The sequence below is a fragment of the Populus trichocarpa genome, chromosome 14 (assembly GCF_000002775.5).
Source record: "Populus trichocarpa isolate Nisqually-1 chromosome 14, P.trichocarpa_v4.1, whole genome shotgun sequence".
Classification (NCBI taxonomy): domain Eukaryota; kingdom Viridiplantae; phylum Streptophyta; class Magnoliopsida; order Malpighiales; family Salicaceae; genus Populus; species Populus trichocarpa.
Window position 1 is genome coordinate 2595649 of NC_037298.2, and position 19008 is coordinate 2614656.

Consider the following 19008-nt stretch of genomic DNA (forward strand, 5'->3'; position numbering starts at 1 on the left):
AGTAAGCCGAGAGAAGAATGGGGAGAGAGGGAGAGAGGGCGTGTGTGAGTGTGTGTTGAAACTTGATCGCTGTCTTCCTTCGGTAAAGTGAGAGAGAGAAGTTGATATGCCAGGCAGTACAATAGAATATTTGTCTTTATTGTATATTGAGTTATTTTTATAATAACTTTAACTGAAGATAGAAGAAGGATGGTTGTGGAGTAAATTATAAATTTGTGTTTTTAGTTTTGTGAAATAAATTAAATATTTTTTTTAATTTAAGATTAATTGATTTTTTAGATCTATTTATAATTTGATTCTTATGTTATTTTTTATTTTTTAAAAAGAAGTGAATAGTATAAAAAAATTAAAAATATAATTTTTTAGGATAAAATAATATTAAATTAATTAGTATAAATTAAATGCAGTTAATACCAGTCAATAAAATAATTAATTAATTTTTTTAGGTCCCAGTCAACAAATATAAAAACCATATGCCTTGGCAGGGGTTCAGTTATTATCTCTATTTCAATCCTTGTTACTCGAAGCCATCAATGAACCTTTTATGCTGGACTCGGGGAGAGTTGTAGAGATGATACTAGAAGAAAAAAAAAACATATTGTGTGAATATTATCGTGGTGTAAATATTTAAAAAAGAGAATATATTAAAATATTTAATTATTTTTTAAATTATCATATTAAAATCATAAAAAACCATTAAAAAACTAATTTTATATTTTTAAACTAAAATACACTTTTAAAACAATTCTACACACGTGTTTGGTATGGTAATTATTTTTGCAGTTACAATTTTAAAAACATATTTTTAGTTATGATTTTAAAAAATATATGTTTAGTTAAAATTAATGTAAGATAGATTTTTATATGCGAAATGATTTAATAAATTATTTTAATTTTTAAAAAATCAAAATTTAACACCCGAAATACAATATAAAAAAAAACATAAAATATTCAACTTACTAAACAGTTTTTTTTACGCGCTCTATACCAAGAGATCTTTTAATTAACTACCATTACCACTAACTGGTATTTTTAAAAGGGCTTGAAACAACCATCTAGGTGGTGATCCAGTGGTAAAAACTTAGAACCAAGAGATTTGCTCCCTCTGTGGTCTCAGATTCGAGCCCTGTGGTTGCTCATATGATGGCCACTGGAGGCTTACATGGTCGTTAACTTCATGGCCCGTGGGATTAGTCGAGGTACGCGCAAGCTGATCCGAACACCTACATTAAACTAAAAAAAAACAGGACTTGAAACCTTTTCAGTAGCTATTGGATTCTCCTTAACTCGAGTGATGTTGGTAGGTCACCACTTGATTCAATTTAGCTCGTGACAATATTATTAAACCTGGCTGTTTCACGTTTCAATTTCAAATTTAAGGGAATGTTTGGGAACGCGGCTGCGGCTGCGTTCCTAAAAAATTTAAATTTTTTTTTATTAAAATTTAATATGTTTTGTACGTTTTGGATCGTTTTGATGTGCTGATGTCAAAAATAATTTTTAAAAAATGAAAAAACATCATTGGCATGTATTTTGGCACGAAAAGTTATTTGAAAAGCACCCGCAACCACACTGCCAAACACGCTCTAAATCATGGGTTAACATGAATTTAATTATATCAATTTAAAATAATGTTTGATTTGTTAGAAAAAATAAAATGATTTAATTTTAATTTTTTAAAAAATCAAATCAAATTTTAACTAGATTAATTATATAGTATAATTTAATTTAAAATTTTTCCTGGATCTCGTTAATGGATCATTGGGTTAACTTATCGGGTTGGCGAGCCAGGAACAATTTTATCAATATTGGAGAAGAAGGGAGAGGCAAATGAGTGATGTTATTATTGTATAAAAAATATATTTTTATGTTTCTACTTAAAAAAAACAAGACACCGACATGATAAAAGCTTAAAAATATGTTTGGGGACGCGGTGTTAAAAAATTTAATTTTTTTTTATTAAAATTTAATATGGTTTGTACGTTTTGGATCGTTTTGATGTGCTGATGTCAAAAAAAAATTTTTAAAAATATAAAAACATCATTGACATGCATTTCGACATAAAAAATTATTTAAAAACCAACCACTACCACACTGTCAAACACCATCTTAGAATTTGCAGACCGAATAGACACCCTCGTTAAAAACTTGTGAAGACAAACAATAGTTTCAACGTGAAGAGCATGATTGAGCATTGTGATTTTACGATGACTGTAAGAGCTGGTTTATTACTGTGTTTCTAACTATGTATGAGTACTGTGTATTTTAAAAATGTATTTGTTACTGTGTTTCTAATTATGTTTGAGTGTGTGTTTTAAAAAATCATCAAATTATATATTTTAGTAATTAATTTTCAATGATTTTATTGTCCTGATATAAAAAAAATTCTATTTTTTATATATATTTCAAAGTGTAAAGTATTTTGTATCACAATACTAAATATACATTAAAAAGATATTTGAGGTTGCGATTGGATCGTGTTTTTAAAAAATTTTGATTTATTTTGCTTCAAATTGTTATTTTTATATGTTTTTGAATTATTTTGATATGTTGATATTATAATTTTTTTAAAAAATAATATTATTTTAATATATTTTTAAGTAAAAAATACTTTGAAAAATAATTTTTATCATACTTTCAAATATACACTAAGTACTTGTTTGTTTTTTATATTGCATCAAGTGCAAAATATTATTTTTATGTTTATGTGTTTATTTTCTATATTGCATAGCAGATTGAGAGATTTGATGTGTTTGTTTTTGCATTGAAAAAATATTTTAAAAATATATTTGTTTTTTTTGTTTCAAAATTATTTTTTTATGATTTTGAATTATTTTGATGTGTTGATATTAAAAATATTTTTTAAAAAATTAATAATAAAATTATTATTTTAATATATTTACAAAATAAAAATTAAAAAATAACCACAATCATTATTCATAAATTATTTTAATGTTTTCCCGTCTAGATATAAGGCCGCCCCACATATAAAACTTTTAAAACAAACCGTTTCTGAAATATCGCTAAGGATACTTAAAATAATTTATAAAACATTACAAAACAACTGAAACATAAGGTAAAAATATTATAGCTCTCTTCGTTTTTTTTTATTCACCATAGAACGTGGTGATTTTTTTGTCATTCTTAAGAAAATTGAGTGTCTCCAAACCTTGAGTATTTTTATATTGTACATTAATTATTATAAATTTATTTAAAAATATTTCTATCTATTCAATACATTTATGAATAATTAAATATAATTAAAATACATTTGGAATAAAACAAATTAACATTGTGAAGTAAAGATTCTATCTTTTTCCTTTTTAGAATACAATAAAATTATATATATGACTCTAATAACCAAAAAAAAAATGTCATTGATAAGGGCATTGAACTTTTTTTCTCATGAAATCTAATCATGAATTTATCAAAAAAATCATCTCAACCTAATAGTTTGAGTTGTTAGGTAAGGTTCAAAGATATGATTTATATTATTCTATAATACATTCTCTCAAGTGAAAGCTCTTTTAGCTTGAGACATGCATAGGTGCACATTACTTTGTGTTTAATTTTTATGAGATGGTGAGATACGAACTCGTGACCGCTTAGTCATCAAGACTCTGATACCATGTCAAAAAATCAATTCAACTCAAAAACTTGAGCTTTTAAGTAAGATCTCAAGATATAATGTATATTATTCTAAAAAAAAAAATTTTGATCTTTATCTTAGCATGATAAAATTACCATGAAGAAACTAACTCTAAGAAGTTTTATGAATTTTTAATGACTTGTGTTTTCCAGTACTCAAAAACTTAAGCAATATCTATCTTGACTATTTTTTTTACAAAATGGATAAACCCTCCTGACCCACTACTCTGGTTTTGCTCCGGATTGAACCACAAGTTCGGTTTTTAAACAACGCTTTTTATGGCTCAATTTCGAGTCGGGTCTGGCAAATATGCCCCTCAGCCAGGACAACGAGACAACAGAGTCACTCGACTCGAACTCTCAGCTTCCAAGTTCCATCCCTCAGAGAAATGCAGTCTCCTCTTTCGAACTCTTAAATGGCCAAAAAATTGCTGATTCATTCACTATGATGCTCTCTCTCTATACATCTCCAAACCTAATAACCTTAAATTTCAATGCTCAGGCACTCTCCAATCCCTTCCCCTTCTCCCCTCCTCTCCTCTCTCCGCAAATCAATCCACTGGAAACCCCGCCACGAATCCAACCTCTCCCGACCCGAACTCCACGAGCGCATCTCTCGTCTCCTAATCCTACGTCGTTTTGACGCCCTCGAAAACCTCAACTTCCATTTCTCCGATAGCCTTGTAGACTCCATCCTCGTTAAGCTCAAGTTAAATCCTGAAGCTTGTCTTAATTTCTTCCAATTAGCCGCAAAACAACCTAATTTTACACCGAGCGTTAAATCTTACTGTAAACTTGTTCACATTCTATCTCGAGCTCGAATGTACGATGAGACCAGATCGTATTTAAATGAACTGGCTTCTCTTTGTAAGAATAATTACACTTCTTTTCTTGTTCTTGATGAGCTTGTTAGGGTTTATAAAGACTTTAAGTTTTCGCCGTTAGTTTTTGACATGATTTTGAAAGTATATGCAGAAAAAGGAATGGTAAAGAATGCACTCCACGTGTTTGATAATATGGGGAAGTACGGTCGTAAACCGAGTTTACGGTCTTGTAATAGTTTGTTGAGTAATTTAGTTAAAAGGGGCGAAAGTTATAGTGCAGTTCTTGTTTATGATCAAATGAGAAGGTTGGATATTGTGCCTGATGTTTTTACTTGTGCAATTATGGTTAACGCATATTGTAAGGCGGGGAAGGTGGAGAGAGCGGTGGAATTTGTTAGGGAAATGGAGAAGTTAGGGTTTGAATTGAATGCAGTTAGTTACAATAGTTTGGTTGATGGATATGTTAGTCTGGGAGATATAGAGGGGGCGAAAGGGGTTTTGAAGTTTATGAGTGAAAAGGGGGTTATGAGAAATAAGGTTACGTTGACGTTGTTGATCAAGGGTTATTGTAAACAATGTAAGGTGGAGGAAGCAGAGAAGGTGCTTAGAGAAATGGAGAAAGAGGATGGAGTGGTTGTTGATGAGTATGCTTATGGTGCGCTGATAGATGGGTATTGTAAAGTTGGTAAAATGGGTGATGCTATCAGGGTTAGGGATGAGATGCTGAAGGTAGGATTGAAGATGAATTTATTTGTTTGCAATTCTTTGATTAACGGGTATTGTAAAAATGGTCAAGTTCACGAGGGAGAGAGGTTGTTGATGTGTATGAGAAAGTTGGATTTAAAGCCAGATTCTTATAGTTATTGTACTCTTGTGGATGGATATTGTAGAGATGGTCTCAGTAGCAAAGCTTTCAATGTTTGCGATCAGATGCTTCGGAAGGGGATTGAACCAACTGTTGTAACTTATAATACTCTTCTCAAAGGCTTATGTCGTTTTGGTGATTACAAGGATGCTTTGCGCCTTTGGCATTTGATGCTACAGAGAGGGGTCACTCCTAATGAGGTTGGCTATTGTACTCTACTAGACGGACTTTTCAAGATGGGAGATTTTTCGAGGGCTTTAACCCTGTGGGATGATATTCTAGCTAGAGGTATAAACAAAAGCATATACGCTTTCAATACAATGATCAATGGGTTGTGTAAGATGGGTGAAATGGATGGCGCAAAGGAGACTTTTAAAAGAATGGAGGAATTGGGCTGTAAACCTGATGGAATAACATATAGAACCCTAAGTGATGGGTATTGTAAAGTTGGAAACGTGGAAGAAGCTTTTAAAATTAAAGAGAAAATGGAAAAGGAAGAAATTTTTCCTTCCATTGAAATGTATAATTCCCTAATTGTTGGACTTTTTACTTCCAAGAAAATAAGTAAATTGATAGATCTTCTTGCAGAGATGGACACTAGGGGATTGTCCCCTAATGTTGTTACTTATGGAGCCCTTATTGCTGGTTGGTGTGATCAAGGTAGACTGGATAAAGCTTTTAGTGCATATTTTGAGATGATTGGGAAGGGGTTCGCTCCCAATGTAATTATTTGCAGCAAAATTGTCAGTAGCCTCTACAGGCTTGGTAGGATTGATGAAGCAAATATGCTCTTGCAGAAGATGGTGGATTTTGATCTTGTTTTAGATCACAGATGTTTGGAAGATTTTCAGAATGCTGATATTAGAAAACTAGACTGCTGGAAAATTGCTGATACCCTCGATGAAAGTGCTATTAAATTTTCTCTCCCCAACAATGTGGTGTACAATATAGCTATGGCAGGGCTTTGCAAGTCTGGGAAGGTTAATGATGCAAGGAGATTTTTCTTGGGCCTGTCGCACGGAAGCTTTACTCCTGATAACTTCACATACTGCACCTTAATCCATGGCTTTTCAGCTGCTGGTTATGTGAATGAAGCTTTTAACTTGCGTGATGAGATGGTGAATAAGGGTCTTGTTCCAAACATAACTACATACAATGCTCTACTGAATGGCCTTTGTAAGTCGGGATATCTGGATAGAGCACGGAGACTTTTCGATAAACTTCACCTGAAGGGATTAATTCCAAATGTTGTTACTTACAATATATTGATCGATGGCTACTGTAAAAGTGGCAGTCCTAGAGAAGCCTTGGACTTGAGAGGCAAAATGTTAAAAGAAGGGATTTCTCCTTCTATTATTACTTATTCATCCTTGATTAATGGTTTTTGTAAGCAAAGTGATGTGGAAGAAGCTATGAAGCTTTTAAATGAGATGAAAGCATCAAATGTGGACCAAACTATAGCCACATTCTCCAAGTTAGTTGAGGGTTGTATTCAACATGGAGATGTTAAGAAGATGTCCAAGCTTCACAATATGATGCATATGGCATGTCCCTCCGCTGGCATTACTTCTCATAAACAAATGGAGTTATCAGAGCTCTCAAACGCCAAAGAAACGCTAGATTCATATACCATCTCTGAAGCTGCATGTTGATGAATGAGTAAACTAAGATTTTCTATGAGGAAATTGTTTCATTTAATGGGAACAACTTTAACTCAACCTTCTACAAGGGAGGCTTTGGTAATGTGTGTTACAAATACAATAGTTTGTCTCTTGTTTGCAAAAAATCCAGGGTACTGATGGTGGTCTCATGGTGCAGGTTGTAATCCATCTGTTTTATAATGCTTTATAGTTCCAAACGTTGCCTGCTCTGACCATCTTGGTAAGTAATTGCTTGGGGAGCGTTCTGGCTTTACTTTCACATATTTCTAGCCAAAAGCTGGCATTAATTGAGGGAAAGCTGTGGGTGGGCCTTTCATTGATTCAATCAGTCTTTGAAACCAGTTGTATCTTCCCATAATTGTGTCATTGCCCCAGGCTCCCAGCCACATTTATATTTATGATTTTTTGGTTTGCTTTTAACACATGCATTAAGATGCTGATGTTTACTCTTAAAACTTGCATATTGTAATAAAACAGTATCTTCTTTCACAGGATAAACAATGGTATTTTACATGTGGCAATATATCCATCACGATCAGGTCAATTAATGGTTGGACCAATGCTTATTGCAGAAGCAGGAAAGATTGTGCTCAGTGGGAGGGTCTTATGCAGCAGGCTGGAGGCAAAATCTGTCACGCCTTGTGAATATCTCAGTGGTAGCTACTAGCATTCTTTTGCAATGACAGTTAAATGATGATGGAAGTCCAACTTCTGTACATTTTAGTTGAGGTCGGTGAGAAAATTCCTTTGCCATTGTTTTGTGTGCTTTGAGAGGAAGACACAAATAACTACTGAATTAAGTGGGAAAATGGCTTCACACATATTTGTTGTCCTATAAATTGCTGAATCAAACCATACAAGATGTCTATGTATGTATGTATTAGAATAATGCATTATAGAAATTCTTTGTGTTCATGTTATTCATGCATGTTGGTTGGCAGATGCACATAAATGCATGTAGATTACAATGGCAAAGGAGAATTCATTCCTCATCTTTTTGGTTCTAGCAATCAAACTTGTAGCCTGGTAGGAGTGAACTTGAATTAGAAGGATATGGTTTAAAAGTAACTATTTCTGTTTTCATGTCACTGGGCTTCTGCTTTAGCAAGTTTCTTGATATTTTTCCTTTCTTATCATTAGGGTGTGACTCTTATTATAGGTTCTCTTGGAAACCAGAAACCGGAAACCCACCTCCAATGTATCATGAGGTACCCACTATTTTCATAATGGTGGGATTTGCAACTTGGATCATGCCTCAAGGTCAACACCTGAAAATTGAAAATGCCCTCCACTGTCATCTGCCTGGTAACCGGGACAGAAATCATTTGGGATGGACACTATGAAAGTTTATTTCTTGTCTAAAGTTGATGGATCTAAGAGTGCAATTAACGAGGTAAGTCCTTGCAACAAGGAAACACCAAGTGGTTTTGTAAAGAGCACTACCATGAAGTTTAAAGAAAATGAAAGATAGAAATGTAATTATAGCAAAGATATTTTCATCAAATTTTTGCTCTCAAGCTACTTACAATTAGGCTGAGTGGGGTGCATTACAGATATCTATTATAGCTATTGCATCCTTGTATTTGATGGTAGTTACAAACTACAAAGCTTGTGCAAGTAAAATATCAGATCAAAGAGAATATTAGTAAGATGAACTTTGTTGTGGAAGTGAAGGTTTCTTTTTGGTGTTTAATTTATTTATTTATAGTCTATATGCTATGGCCTATCAGAAAAACTCTTCCATGAGATTCACACTTTGCTTATTGAAGAGGAGACGCTACTTCTATGAAATTTTAACGCTTCCGTATATGGAATATGACGCATCCTCTTCCTACACCCGCAAGAGGTCCCCGTAGATTAGCAATTTAATGGACAGTAGCTACAAAATAGGTTCTCGTGATTTTTAAGTAACTTTTCATGCTTTTATCAACATAAATGACGAGATCAGATTTAATGCTGTCGAAATTAATCACTAATTAGGAAGATTACCTTTTTCTATCCTTTCCTCTCTTTTGGAATACAAATTGGGAAGATCTGGTTCTCACTAATGGGAAGATTTGGTTCTCATCTAAAAAACCTTATACAGGGACCATTGCAAGAGAAGGCTAATCAATAGCTCCCAAACCAAAAACTGGCAGCCTCGGCAGAAAGGCAGATTAGGATTGCAAAGCTGCATCAAGATAGATGCGAGGAAACTATGCAACCATGCATCAAGAGATAAAAGCAGGCAGAATGGGGTTGCTCATGTCTAGCTTGGCTGTCATGGATGTCTGTTTCTATTCTTACAAGCAATTCAACTATGGATACAATTCTAATTGTTTGACTTGTGTTCTGTAAGTTTGTTTACTGTCTTTTTTATGTCTAAATTGTTCAAGCCAAGCTAATATTTTCTATGAATGACATGTAGATAAGCACATGTGTTTTTGTGCATGAGATGTATAAATATACAAATTGCACTTTTTTGGCATTGGCAGGATGATGGTGCAGGATCCATTTAATGAATTTCCTGATTAAATTCTTGTGAATATTTTTTCCTACTTGAGTACGAAAGAAGCAGCAGCATCTCAAAGTGGTGGAGATATATGTGGACATTTACTGCTGGAAGTTTGAAGTTTGACGAGTCTAAAACAGCATGTAATCATACTTCTTACTAATGAATTCAGGTCAAAGAGTTCCACCTGGTAAAATGGTCGAACTAATGGGATTTGTCAAGCAGATGAAGTAACCTTGTCTCGGATTATGCATCAGTGTCCAACGACAGGTGAATTAATAATTTGCTATGAACTTGATGAATATTGAGACTTGGACAGGATTTGCATTGAATAGGAGAGTTAAAGGGCTCAAGCTAGACTTGACTCCACTTTGGCGAGGCATCAGCTGGCCTTACACTCTTACAGCTCGGTTTCTTTGTAATCAGTCCACATCCCGTAAGAGCTTCTCCAGTTGACTGGTATGCAAGAGAGACCAAGAGAAGTTGTAGACTAAATTTTTATCTAGTTGTCCATTTTTTGAGATGCTATGTTCAAGAAGCTCACCAATCTTGGCTGACTTCTGGCCCTTCATTGAAGCTGAAACGCCAGGAGATACAAAGCTTGTTCCACTTTGGAATGGATTGAGGTATCTGCGATAAATCTTGTTTCATTTGAAAATTGGAGAAAAGACAAACACTCTTCTTCGCAAACATTGCCAGCATTTGCAGAGCATCTTTTGAGGACTGGTATGGTGGCTTTTCCTCTACTATCTCTAGTTATGTCCCACAATGGTAGAATATCTTACATTAATATTCACTCCAACATTATGTTTATGTAAAAACACATTAAGTTCAGTTTTATTTTTTATCTTTCACAATTTTCTTTCAAATAATATTTAATTTCATTGTTGATTTGTCCAGGACTATATATAAACACCAGCTATGGCGCCTGTCCAAAGTTTCGTAATCCCAGACAATCATTCTCCCATTATCAATAAAATTCTCTTTTTCTTCAATTATCGTAGTTATCATTTTTATAAATGAGGTTGAGTTGGTCAAATCCAACTTTTTTTTATATTGAAACAACTTTTTTTTTATTAATTTAGGCTAGCATGACGACCTGTGACACATTAACGCAAGAAATGTACAGGGAGGATTGTGGCACTCAAAATATGATGAAGATTTCATATTAGCCATAAACTTCCGAGAAATTTTGTTGAAGAGAATGTTTACATTTTCCACCCAAAAAGAAAAATTGTATTATAATAATTTTGACACCCCATTTCTAAAATTCTAATTCCAGCCCCTGGAAATGTATAAAACTGCCGTCTTTTCACTTTGTTTATTTGTGAAAAAATATTATTTATAATGAAGAATTTATTGCATAAGCATGACATTGGTGTGATGGGGTGCGAGCTATAACTATCTCGTTTAAAGCAGTGCTGAAACTGAGAGTGTCCCTGTAGAACGTGATGCCTGAAAGAGATTGTTCAACCCGTACTTGTTTGGAATCTCCCCCTCTCCCACCCTAAGCTAGAGTGACACTAGGCTTGATGTTATCACTTAGATCTGGTTTGTTGTAAGCGGTATAATCATGTTTTTTATAAATTTTAATTTTTTTTTTATGTTTTTAGATTGTTATAATATATTAATGTTAAAAATAAATTTTAAAAAATAAAAAAATATTATTTTAATATATTTTTAAATAAAAAAATATTTTCAAAAATAAAATTTACCACACACCCTCAAATAGACTTTAATAAACCATGTTGTTGATCCAAAACTCATTTAGGGTAAATTCTTAATTAAATAAAACAATATATTAATTTAAAGAAACTTGATTAATTTGATTGAATTTTTAGTAACATAGTTGACCCCATTAAGTCTATCAAGAAAAAAAATAAGATGATATTATTTTAATAAAAATAACTAACCTGGTAGCTCTTGTGTTGGTCCAATAACTCAATGACTTGGGTTTTTTTTTTCTAGATTAGTCTTTAAAATGGATAGGAAAAATAACAATTTTATTGTTGTAATTTTTTGGACCTAATGTCTGAAACTTTAGGGCTCTCTTCTTTAAACGAACCAATTTCAACCTTGATTTAAAAAAAAATCATGAAAAATGGTGCTAGGCGCAAAGACTGAATCAAAGAAATCGATTTACATGGGGTTGATGGAGTTTTTAATTAGTTAATGTTGCTTCCTGAATTACAATATGGGCCTACAAACAAGGCAAAAGAGCCTTGAGAAATCCATTACAAGCCACCTCACGCCAAAAGAGGCATATGAAATTTATGTTATATATAAGCCTCCTTTTTCATCATATATAACATAAATTACGGTAGCAATGGTAATTTTGTAATTTTTAAAATCTTTTACTATAGTCATGGAAAATATATAATTATCTACCTCTATCTTTTTATTTTAGAATTTCATTTTCATTAGCAACTCTATCTCAATTTATCATTCATCTGTTTTATTTTATTTTTGTAAATAATATTTTTACATGTCTCGATTAAGAAAATCAAGTTACAATGAAACGCACTCGCAATATTATTTTACTATGTTAAAAATTAATATGGGATCCTACATGTATTTATTAACATACATGATTTTTGTTTTATTTTACTATATTTACGCATCAGCTTTTTAATTTACAGTTATATTTTTTACTCGATGTCAAAAAATACATTAACAACATCTACGTATTCATTATATATATATATATAAAAAGTATCTCAACTGTAACGAAGAGAGTTAAATAGATATGCCAACTTTTTTTTGTAATTATTGATATAAATAATTATCAGTTTATTTAATTAAATATACAAATATGCTTTTTGATCTATAATTATATTATTTTTTGTCAAAAAAACAAACTTACATGTATCATTTTTTTTGCTGCAAAAAAAATAATCTATTCAATTAACAGTGAAGCATAATCAAATAGACAGTAAAAACTATGATTAAAAGTCTAAAACCCACAGTTATTTCAATTAAAATCCAAAAGATGCCCATAACAAACGCAATAGCTTCTATACAACACAGTTATGAAACTTGAATAGGCCGGTGGGTCAACTCAAAATTCAATTAATTGTGTCACCTAACTCAGATCTAGTTCTATAAAAATAGAAGGATTTACATAATATAATCCGGTCAAAAATTAAGATTGATATAAAATTTCAAAAAATAATTTGTATATTTTAACTTTTTAAAAAATAACAGAGAGTCAATCCATCTCATCTTCCCTGAACTCTGCTGAGGGTCTGACCCCTGCAAGCTGAGCATGTGTGCAGAGCAATTATGGGGGTCATTATTATCTACTTCAATGATTAGAAATAGGAAGAAAAAATCCTAATTTTGGAGGTGGTGAAATTTCTTGGAGAATGGTCATGCTGGCAAGCACGAAGGGCTCTCTACAAACGCGTTGTCAGCGTCATGATTTCATTACTTTCATGGATCACAGGAGCTCCACTGAAAAATTATTTCTCTTTTTTTTTTCTCTTCTTGATCAAGCACTGCTTTTAAAATAAAAACAAGACAACATCATTTCTTAATACAAGTTGATGGCTGTGTACTGACTTTCGTATCGATTTTTTCAGTGCGTCTCCACTCGAGATTAGTAGACTTCGAGCCCGTTTGGTGCTGATATTGTTGTTGTACTGATATTGTTGATGTTGCTGATATTTTTTTAAAAAATATATATTAAAATAATATTTTTTATTTTTTTAAATTTATTTTAATATTATTATATTAGAATAATATAAAATCATTAAAAAATAATTTTATATTTTATATTTTTTTAAACACACTTTTAAAATACAAAAACAAACAACTTTGAAATAGTCTACAACATCTATAAAAATTAATCAAGAATCATAGACTTCATCTTAGGCAACATCTATGAAAACTCAGAGCAAAATCTCTACCAAATCTGGATCACAATTTATAAGTTTTGTGGCGCCCATCTTTGAATTCCACTTTGATCAGCTAATTAATGCTGTATAAAAGTAAGATGGATAGCAAAAACAATAGAGGAAGGACAGGGAAGGGCTTTTTTCTGATTTTTCATAACAATTTCAACACCCTGTGTGTATCTATCTAATCCTACAAGACCATCCTTTCACCTTTTTTTTCCTTTTTTTTTTTTTAACTAGATGAGGTATCTTCAGTTTAATTCTTACCCATAAAGATTAATCCTCTATTGTCCACGCAGAAATAAAAAAAAATCATGAAAATTTATTTTTTGTAATCTAATTTGAGATTCTAATTCCAAGTTGTCTATCTTGAACAAGACAAGACATACGACATGTCAAATCTTTCAACGAAAAACTAGCATCGAAAATCGAAGGGCAGGCAGGTCGTACAGTTTACAAGCAATCCAAGAGAAGTCAGGAGATTTAAGAGCCGAACCCGAAAAGGTTACACAGAGGTAGGGTCCACGTATCCATAGTCTTTGTTACCTGCCCAGTCCGGGATCATATGCCGTACACAGGGCTCGCCGATTTATTTATGCCACGCGTCAGTCAAGCGAAAAGCCGCCAAGATCCAGCTATTTGTGACCTTCCGTAGTCTCTAATTTCTCCACCGACACTTTCCTTTGGACAAATTATTATTCCGATTTAGTATTAATCAAATAAGAAAAAAGAAGAAAAGAAATTCTTACAGAGTGGCGTTTTGAAAGTTGTCAGTTGACGACATGATTATAATTGAAGCCACGATCCTTAACCAATAAGAATAAGATCGTGTTTAATTAATGTTTTAAGTTTATTTTTAAAATAATTTTATATCTTTTTAAAATAAAAAAGTTATATCTTTTTGTGTTTCGTTGTCTATATCTCTGTTCCCATACCAAAATAAAAAAAAATCTACAATGCAATCCATTTTGCTATATAAAATAATAATAAAAGAATTTGAAATTTATTTAATTAGCTTTGTTTCTAAAAAAATTTAAATTTTTTTATTTAAAATTAATTTTTATATATTTTTATATTGTTTTGTTATATACTGATATTAAAAATATTTTTTTAAAAAATAAATAAAAACATTAACTTTAATATATTTTTTAAAAAAAATACTTTAAATTAAACTAACAAACACCCCCAAATCATCTCAGACATAAAATCTTTGTCAACCGGACTGTGTCATGACAGAAGCATGTGCACTGGTTTTTCTACTCGGCAATCATGAGAAATAGCTGGCAAGAGACTATTTTTAAAATGAGAGAGTGATTTCCGAGGAAGGCACTTGGAAGCAAGAGCTTCTACTGGCTATTTCGTTGGCAAATTTGACGTTGCCATATTCGGTAGCTATCAAACCCGCTTGGAATCCAATTTCAAGATAATACGGCATCGCTTCTTCGATCACTACCAAATGCCCAGTGTAGGAAAAGCCGTCTAAATTTGACTCGGTACGTGTAACAACAGGTTTGAAACATTTAGCAGATCGTTGGTGAATCATAATTGACTGGTCATACTTCAATAATAAATTCAAACATGTTAAACTAAAAACTGATTGGATACTTGTCTCCGACTAGAATTTAGACAATAAATTCTACTTGACATCTTTTTAAACCCGGAAGATTTTTCAGATTTTTTTAAAAAATTTTCTACTTATTTTCAGATTTTATTTTTATTTTTCCTGTTATTTTAAGATTTGTTTTCCAACTCATGTGACTTAACAACTATTTAATCAGTTTATAAGTTATTTTCAAAACATTTTTTAAAATGACTGAGTTTAATATATTAAAAAAAAGTTTTTTTTACCGTTTAAGAACTCATTTTCTTTCTCTTGTCATACAGTACTTTACTACATCAAGATTAACCTTTTGTTTGATAATATAAAAACATTTTACCCTACGCGTTCTAATACTTATCCCACTTAATTAACTAAGGACTATATATATATATTAATTTATTTATTTATTTAATAAGTTCTAATAACACATCCCTCCATCTGGTGAAGTAACACGTGTAGGGCAAATCCTTGATATATTTTACCCAAGTATGGACAAAATTATCAGTAGCTATCAATTATTTATCTGAAAATCTATTGCTTAATGGCTGGCCTCGAACTTATTTGTCGTCGGTGAAGAGTCGTATCAGTAGGCAACATGTCTATCCAGCCTAAGCAGTCACCTCCACTTGAAGGAAAAAACCTTACAAAGTACCAGTACTACACTACTACGTACTAAAAGTATATCAAATAGCAAGATTGAAAGGGAAGTTCTTGCTAAGAGTGTATTTTTTTTTTTGGTAAATTTTTTTTTTGTAAATATATTTATTTTAAATTATTATTTTTATATAATTTTAAATCATTTTTATGTTAAAAATTATTTTTAAAAACATTTAAAAACAAAAAAAATATTAAAAAAAAACCATTCCAAACACTAACTTCTTTAGCTTCAAGTTTCCAGAAGAAGAAAAAAACAATTTATTTCATTTATAACAATAATGATGCTTCCAGCCTACCGAACCCGCATTATAAAATCCTTAATGGTGCTTGAAAGGGAGAGGTAGAGACTGCTGAAAGAGATGAGACGTTTCAATCAAATTCTATAACCCCACCAGCATATCTAGTGAGTATTTGTTACTGTAGTGCAAATTGATTTTTAAAAATATTTTGATTTGATATTATTTCTAGATTTTTTATTTATTTTTAATATTAACACATTAAAATTATTAAAATTATTAATTTGATATTTTTAAAGGAGTATAAAACAAGCTCTCTGGCACCGCAAAATTACAGCTTTAAAAAACTAAATTTAAAAAAAATATAAATTACATTTTTTCTCAATCAATATTTTAAATTGAATTTTTAGTGAAATACATGTAAAACTACAGTAAAAAGTTAATTAATGAAATACTTTTAATTTTAAATATATTATTGTAGCAAGACAAAAAAACACATCACACCGCATCACAAAATAAACAGAGCCTTGTCCCAATGGAAAAGAATCACTAACTTAATCAATGATTGGTAAACAATATTAGCCCAGCATGTCCAGGAAATAATTCCCAGTATGAGTCTCTTATCAAGTTATCGCATAGAACATAGATGCAACTTACACAAACATTTATCGACTGAATATTTTAGCTCTTATTAAACAAAATATTGATTCATGAAACCAACAAAAACAGCTCTTTCCCTATACAATTTGATTACAATTAACAACAAATCCGAGATGGATATGCATGAATCCTTCTTCTTTTGTTACATTTCTGGATGTGTATATATCCATCTTGTTATTACCGCACAGTTTAAAAGGGCACTGTTGTTCTGTTTAATACAAGTAAGAATTAAGATATATATTTTCTTGATCAATGTATAGATCCCTCTGTATAATCATCTACAAGAACATACCTAATCCACTTTCGATCCTTGAAACTTGACATCTTCAGAGACGGACTTAGGTTTTTGTCTCTTATAACTCTTCCAAGATCTCTCTCGGGACCGGCATCTTCGAATCCGATGAGAGCATAGCTGAAGAAACAAGGAAGTGAATCGCTGTCTTTTATTATCTCTTTAAGAATCCAAGGCGAATGGAGTCTGCAAGAGATCATAAGGAGCCCAAAGAGCATCCAAAGGACATGGCCGATTCGCGTCAAGTCTAGCCCATGGCTTCCCTTTACCACTCCAATGCAAGAGACTAACAGGACCAGGATGCAAATCTCTACAGAGCCCTCTGAAATTATCCCCACCAAGTCCATGTTGATTCCACTTATGATCAACTGGCACTATATCGCCTGCAAAAACTAGCAGGAATGGTGGCAATGAACCCAACTCGTAAATTCTCATTCTCTTCTGTAGTTCCATCCACTCCTCAATCTTTGTCGTGTAATCTCCTTCTCTCCATCGATCAAGATCTATTACCATAACACCAGTATTGAAGTAACAAGGTCTTCTATCCGCAAATGTTAGCGATAGAGAAGGATTGGACCAGAAAGTTGGAGTGAAATACGATGTAAAATTTGCATTGCAGTATTCGGGTGCTGCAAGAACAGATTTTTCACCAAGTGGAGTAGCCGCTAGTTTGGCAATGTCATCGACAAGAACCAGGTCCGAGTCAAGGTATACAACTCGTCGGACGCAGAGAGGTAGGATATTGGCTAGGTAGCTCCGAGCGTAATTCAGAGGGCAATCCAGAGCTGAACGGATTGATGTGGAGATGAGTCCCGACACTGATGAATCGTCGAAAGTGTAGACCCTGAATTTGAGGTAAGGGAAGGAGGATGAGATGGTGGCGCGTAAGAGTGAAGCGTTAGCGGAGGCGGAGGCGACGAAATGGAAAGCTATGTTTTGGGGACACGAAGTGTGTTGCAAAACCGAGAGAATTGCAGCCATGGATCCACGGATGTAGGCTGCGTCTAATGTCATTGCCACATGGACTGCGTGCTCGGAGCAGAAGATGGTGTTATCACCATCTGGTTCTGCTTCGGAGTCTATTTCATCCTGATCAATTGAAGGGCACTCAGGAGAGTTGTAAAATTGAGGGGCTTCTTTGAATTGTTGAGTGATGGTAGTGGTGGCGGCGGCATTGGTGGTTAAGGAGAGAAAAAGGAAGAGTAAGGTGAAGAGTAGTGCGAGCTTGCGGATCAGTCTAGGCATGAGCATGCTGTGTTTCCAATTTCAGATTTTTTCAAGTTCAGAGAGGGAAATTAAAAATAGCTGGCTAGGTGTTGAGCTGATAATGGGGGGAGGTGTATGTATCTTTGGCTATAGAGTTCAATTATTGTTCTTAAAGAGAAAGGAGCTTGGTCAAGAATTTTGGAGGGGGGGGGGGGGGGGTTGGTTACATTCACATTGGTTCTAGAGGGGGAATTTTAACTTGACTTTTCGGCAATGGGTCCTTTATGAGGTCCTACATCTCTTTCAAGCATTTACTATTTGCTTGCTTCTCGAGTTTGAAAATGACAGCATACATTTTCAGAAAAATCAGAGGTGCTTTTGGTTTGGTAACATTTTGTGACCCATGAAATCTTACCCAAAAGAGAGAGTAATTAGACTACTTTAATTTAAAACGCCCTTTTGTTTATGCCAAATCGTTACTTATAGGGTACAAAAAAATACATATTCAAATTTCTACTTTATTCAGATTAAAAACTGTATTCCAGCGCGGTTATTTTTTCAAAAATAAATATAAGTATATTACAATAATATATTTTTATTTTAAAAATAATTATTTTTAATATCAATATATTAAAACAATAAAAAAATAATTAAATTTTAATCAAATACTATTTAGAATTACGTTCTAAAAAGCGCATAAATTAATGCCTTCAACAACTCGATTTAAAACTAACGGGTATTTTAGATGGAAGAGATTAAAGGCGGGGTTTAATAATTTTAGCTGTCTAAATTTGAAGTTATTAAAGTTCTTGTGCAATCTAATGCAATAACAATTCATTAAATTTAGTGGCATTTGAAAGAAAAGTATATATTGTAATTTTCTACGTAATAAATTGAATAAAAATGTTGATGCTCTTCTTTATGTAAAGAAAAGACTAACGCGGGAGTGATGCATGGTGCTCTTGTGTGGTG

The 19008-nt window shown here is 32.6% G+C and overlaps 2 protein-coding genes across 10 annotated transcripts; one reads left to right on the plus strand and one right to left on the minus strand.

The window, feature by feature from the left end:
• The first annotated feature begins 3951 nt into the window (after positions 1-3951).
• On the plus strand, positions 3952-11091 carry LOC18104994 (putative pentatricopeptide repeat-containing protein At1g19290). 9 transcript variants are annotated; one of them, XM_052447179.1, is made up of 7 exons: positions 3952-7076; positions 7156-7218; positions 7571-7727; positions 8139-8391; positions 9085-9331; positions 9473-10260; positions 10390-11091. In XM_052447179.1, the coding sequence occupies exon 1, from the start codon at positions 4143-4145 to the stop codon at positions 6987-6989; it is 2847 nt and encodes a 948-aa protein (XP_052303139.1). In that variant the 5' UTR covers positions 3952-4142; the 3' UTR covers positions 6990-7076; positions 7156-7218; positions 7571-7727; positions 8139-8391; positions 9085-9331; positions 9473-10260; positions 10390-11091. The 9 variants fall into 9 exon arrangements, with proteins under 9 accessions (XP_052303139.1, XP_024441503.2, XP_052303141.1 ...); XM_024585735.2 differs by having other exon boundaries at positions 9473-10215; XM_052447181.1 differs by lacking the exon at positions 10390-11091 and having other exon boundaries at positions 9473-9948; positions 10067-10388.
• A 5451-nt stretch (positions 11092-16542) lies between these two features.
• On the minus strand, positions 16543-18241 carry LOC18104995 (probable galacturonosyltransferase-like 1). The gene has a single exon (XM_006374993.3). It carries the CDS (start codon positions 18079-18081, stop codon positions 16993-16995), a length of 1089 nt encoding a protein of 362 aa, XP_006375055.2. The 5' UTR covers positions 18082-18241; the 3' UTR covers positions 16543-16992.
• Positions 18242-19008: the final 767 nt, after the last annotated feature.

Coding starts and splice junctions, on each gene's coding strand:
- LOC18104995 (XM_006374993.3), bottom strand. CDS start 18,081: ATGCTCATGCCTAGACTGATCCGCAAGCTCGCACTACTCTTCACCTTA.
- LOC18104994 (XM_052447179.1), top strand. CDS start 4,143: ATGCTCAGGCACTCTCCAATCCCTTCCCCTTCTCCCCTCCTCTCCTCT.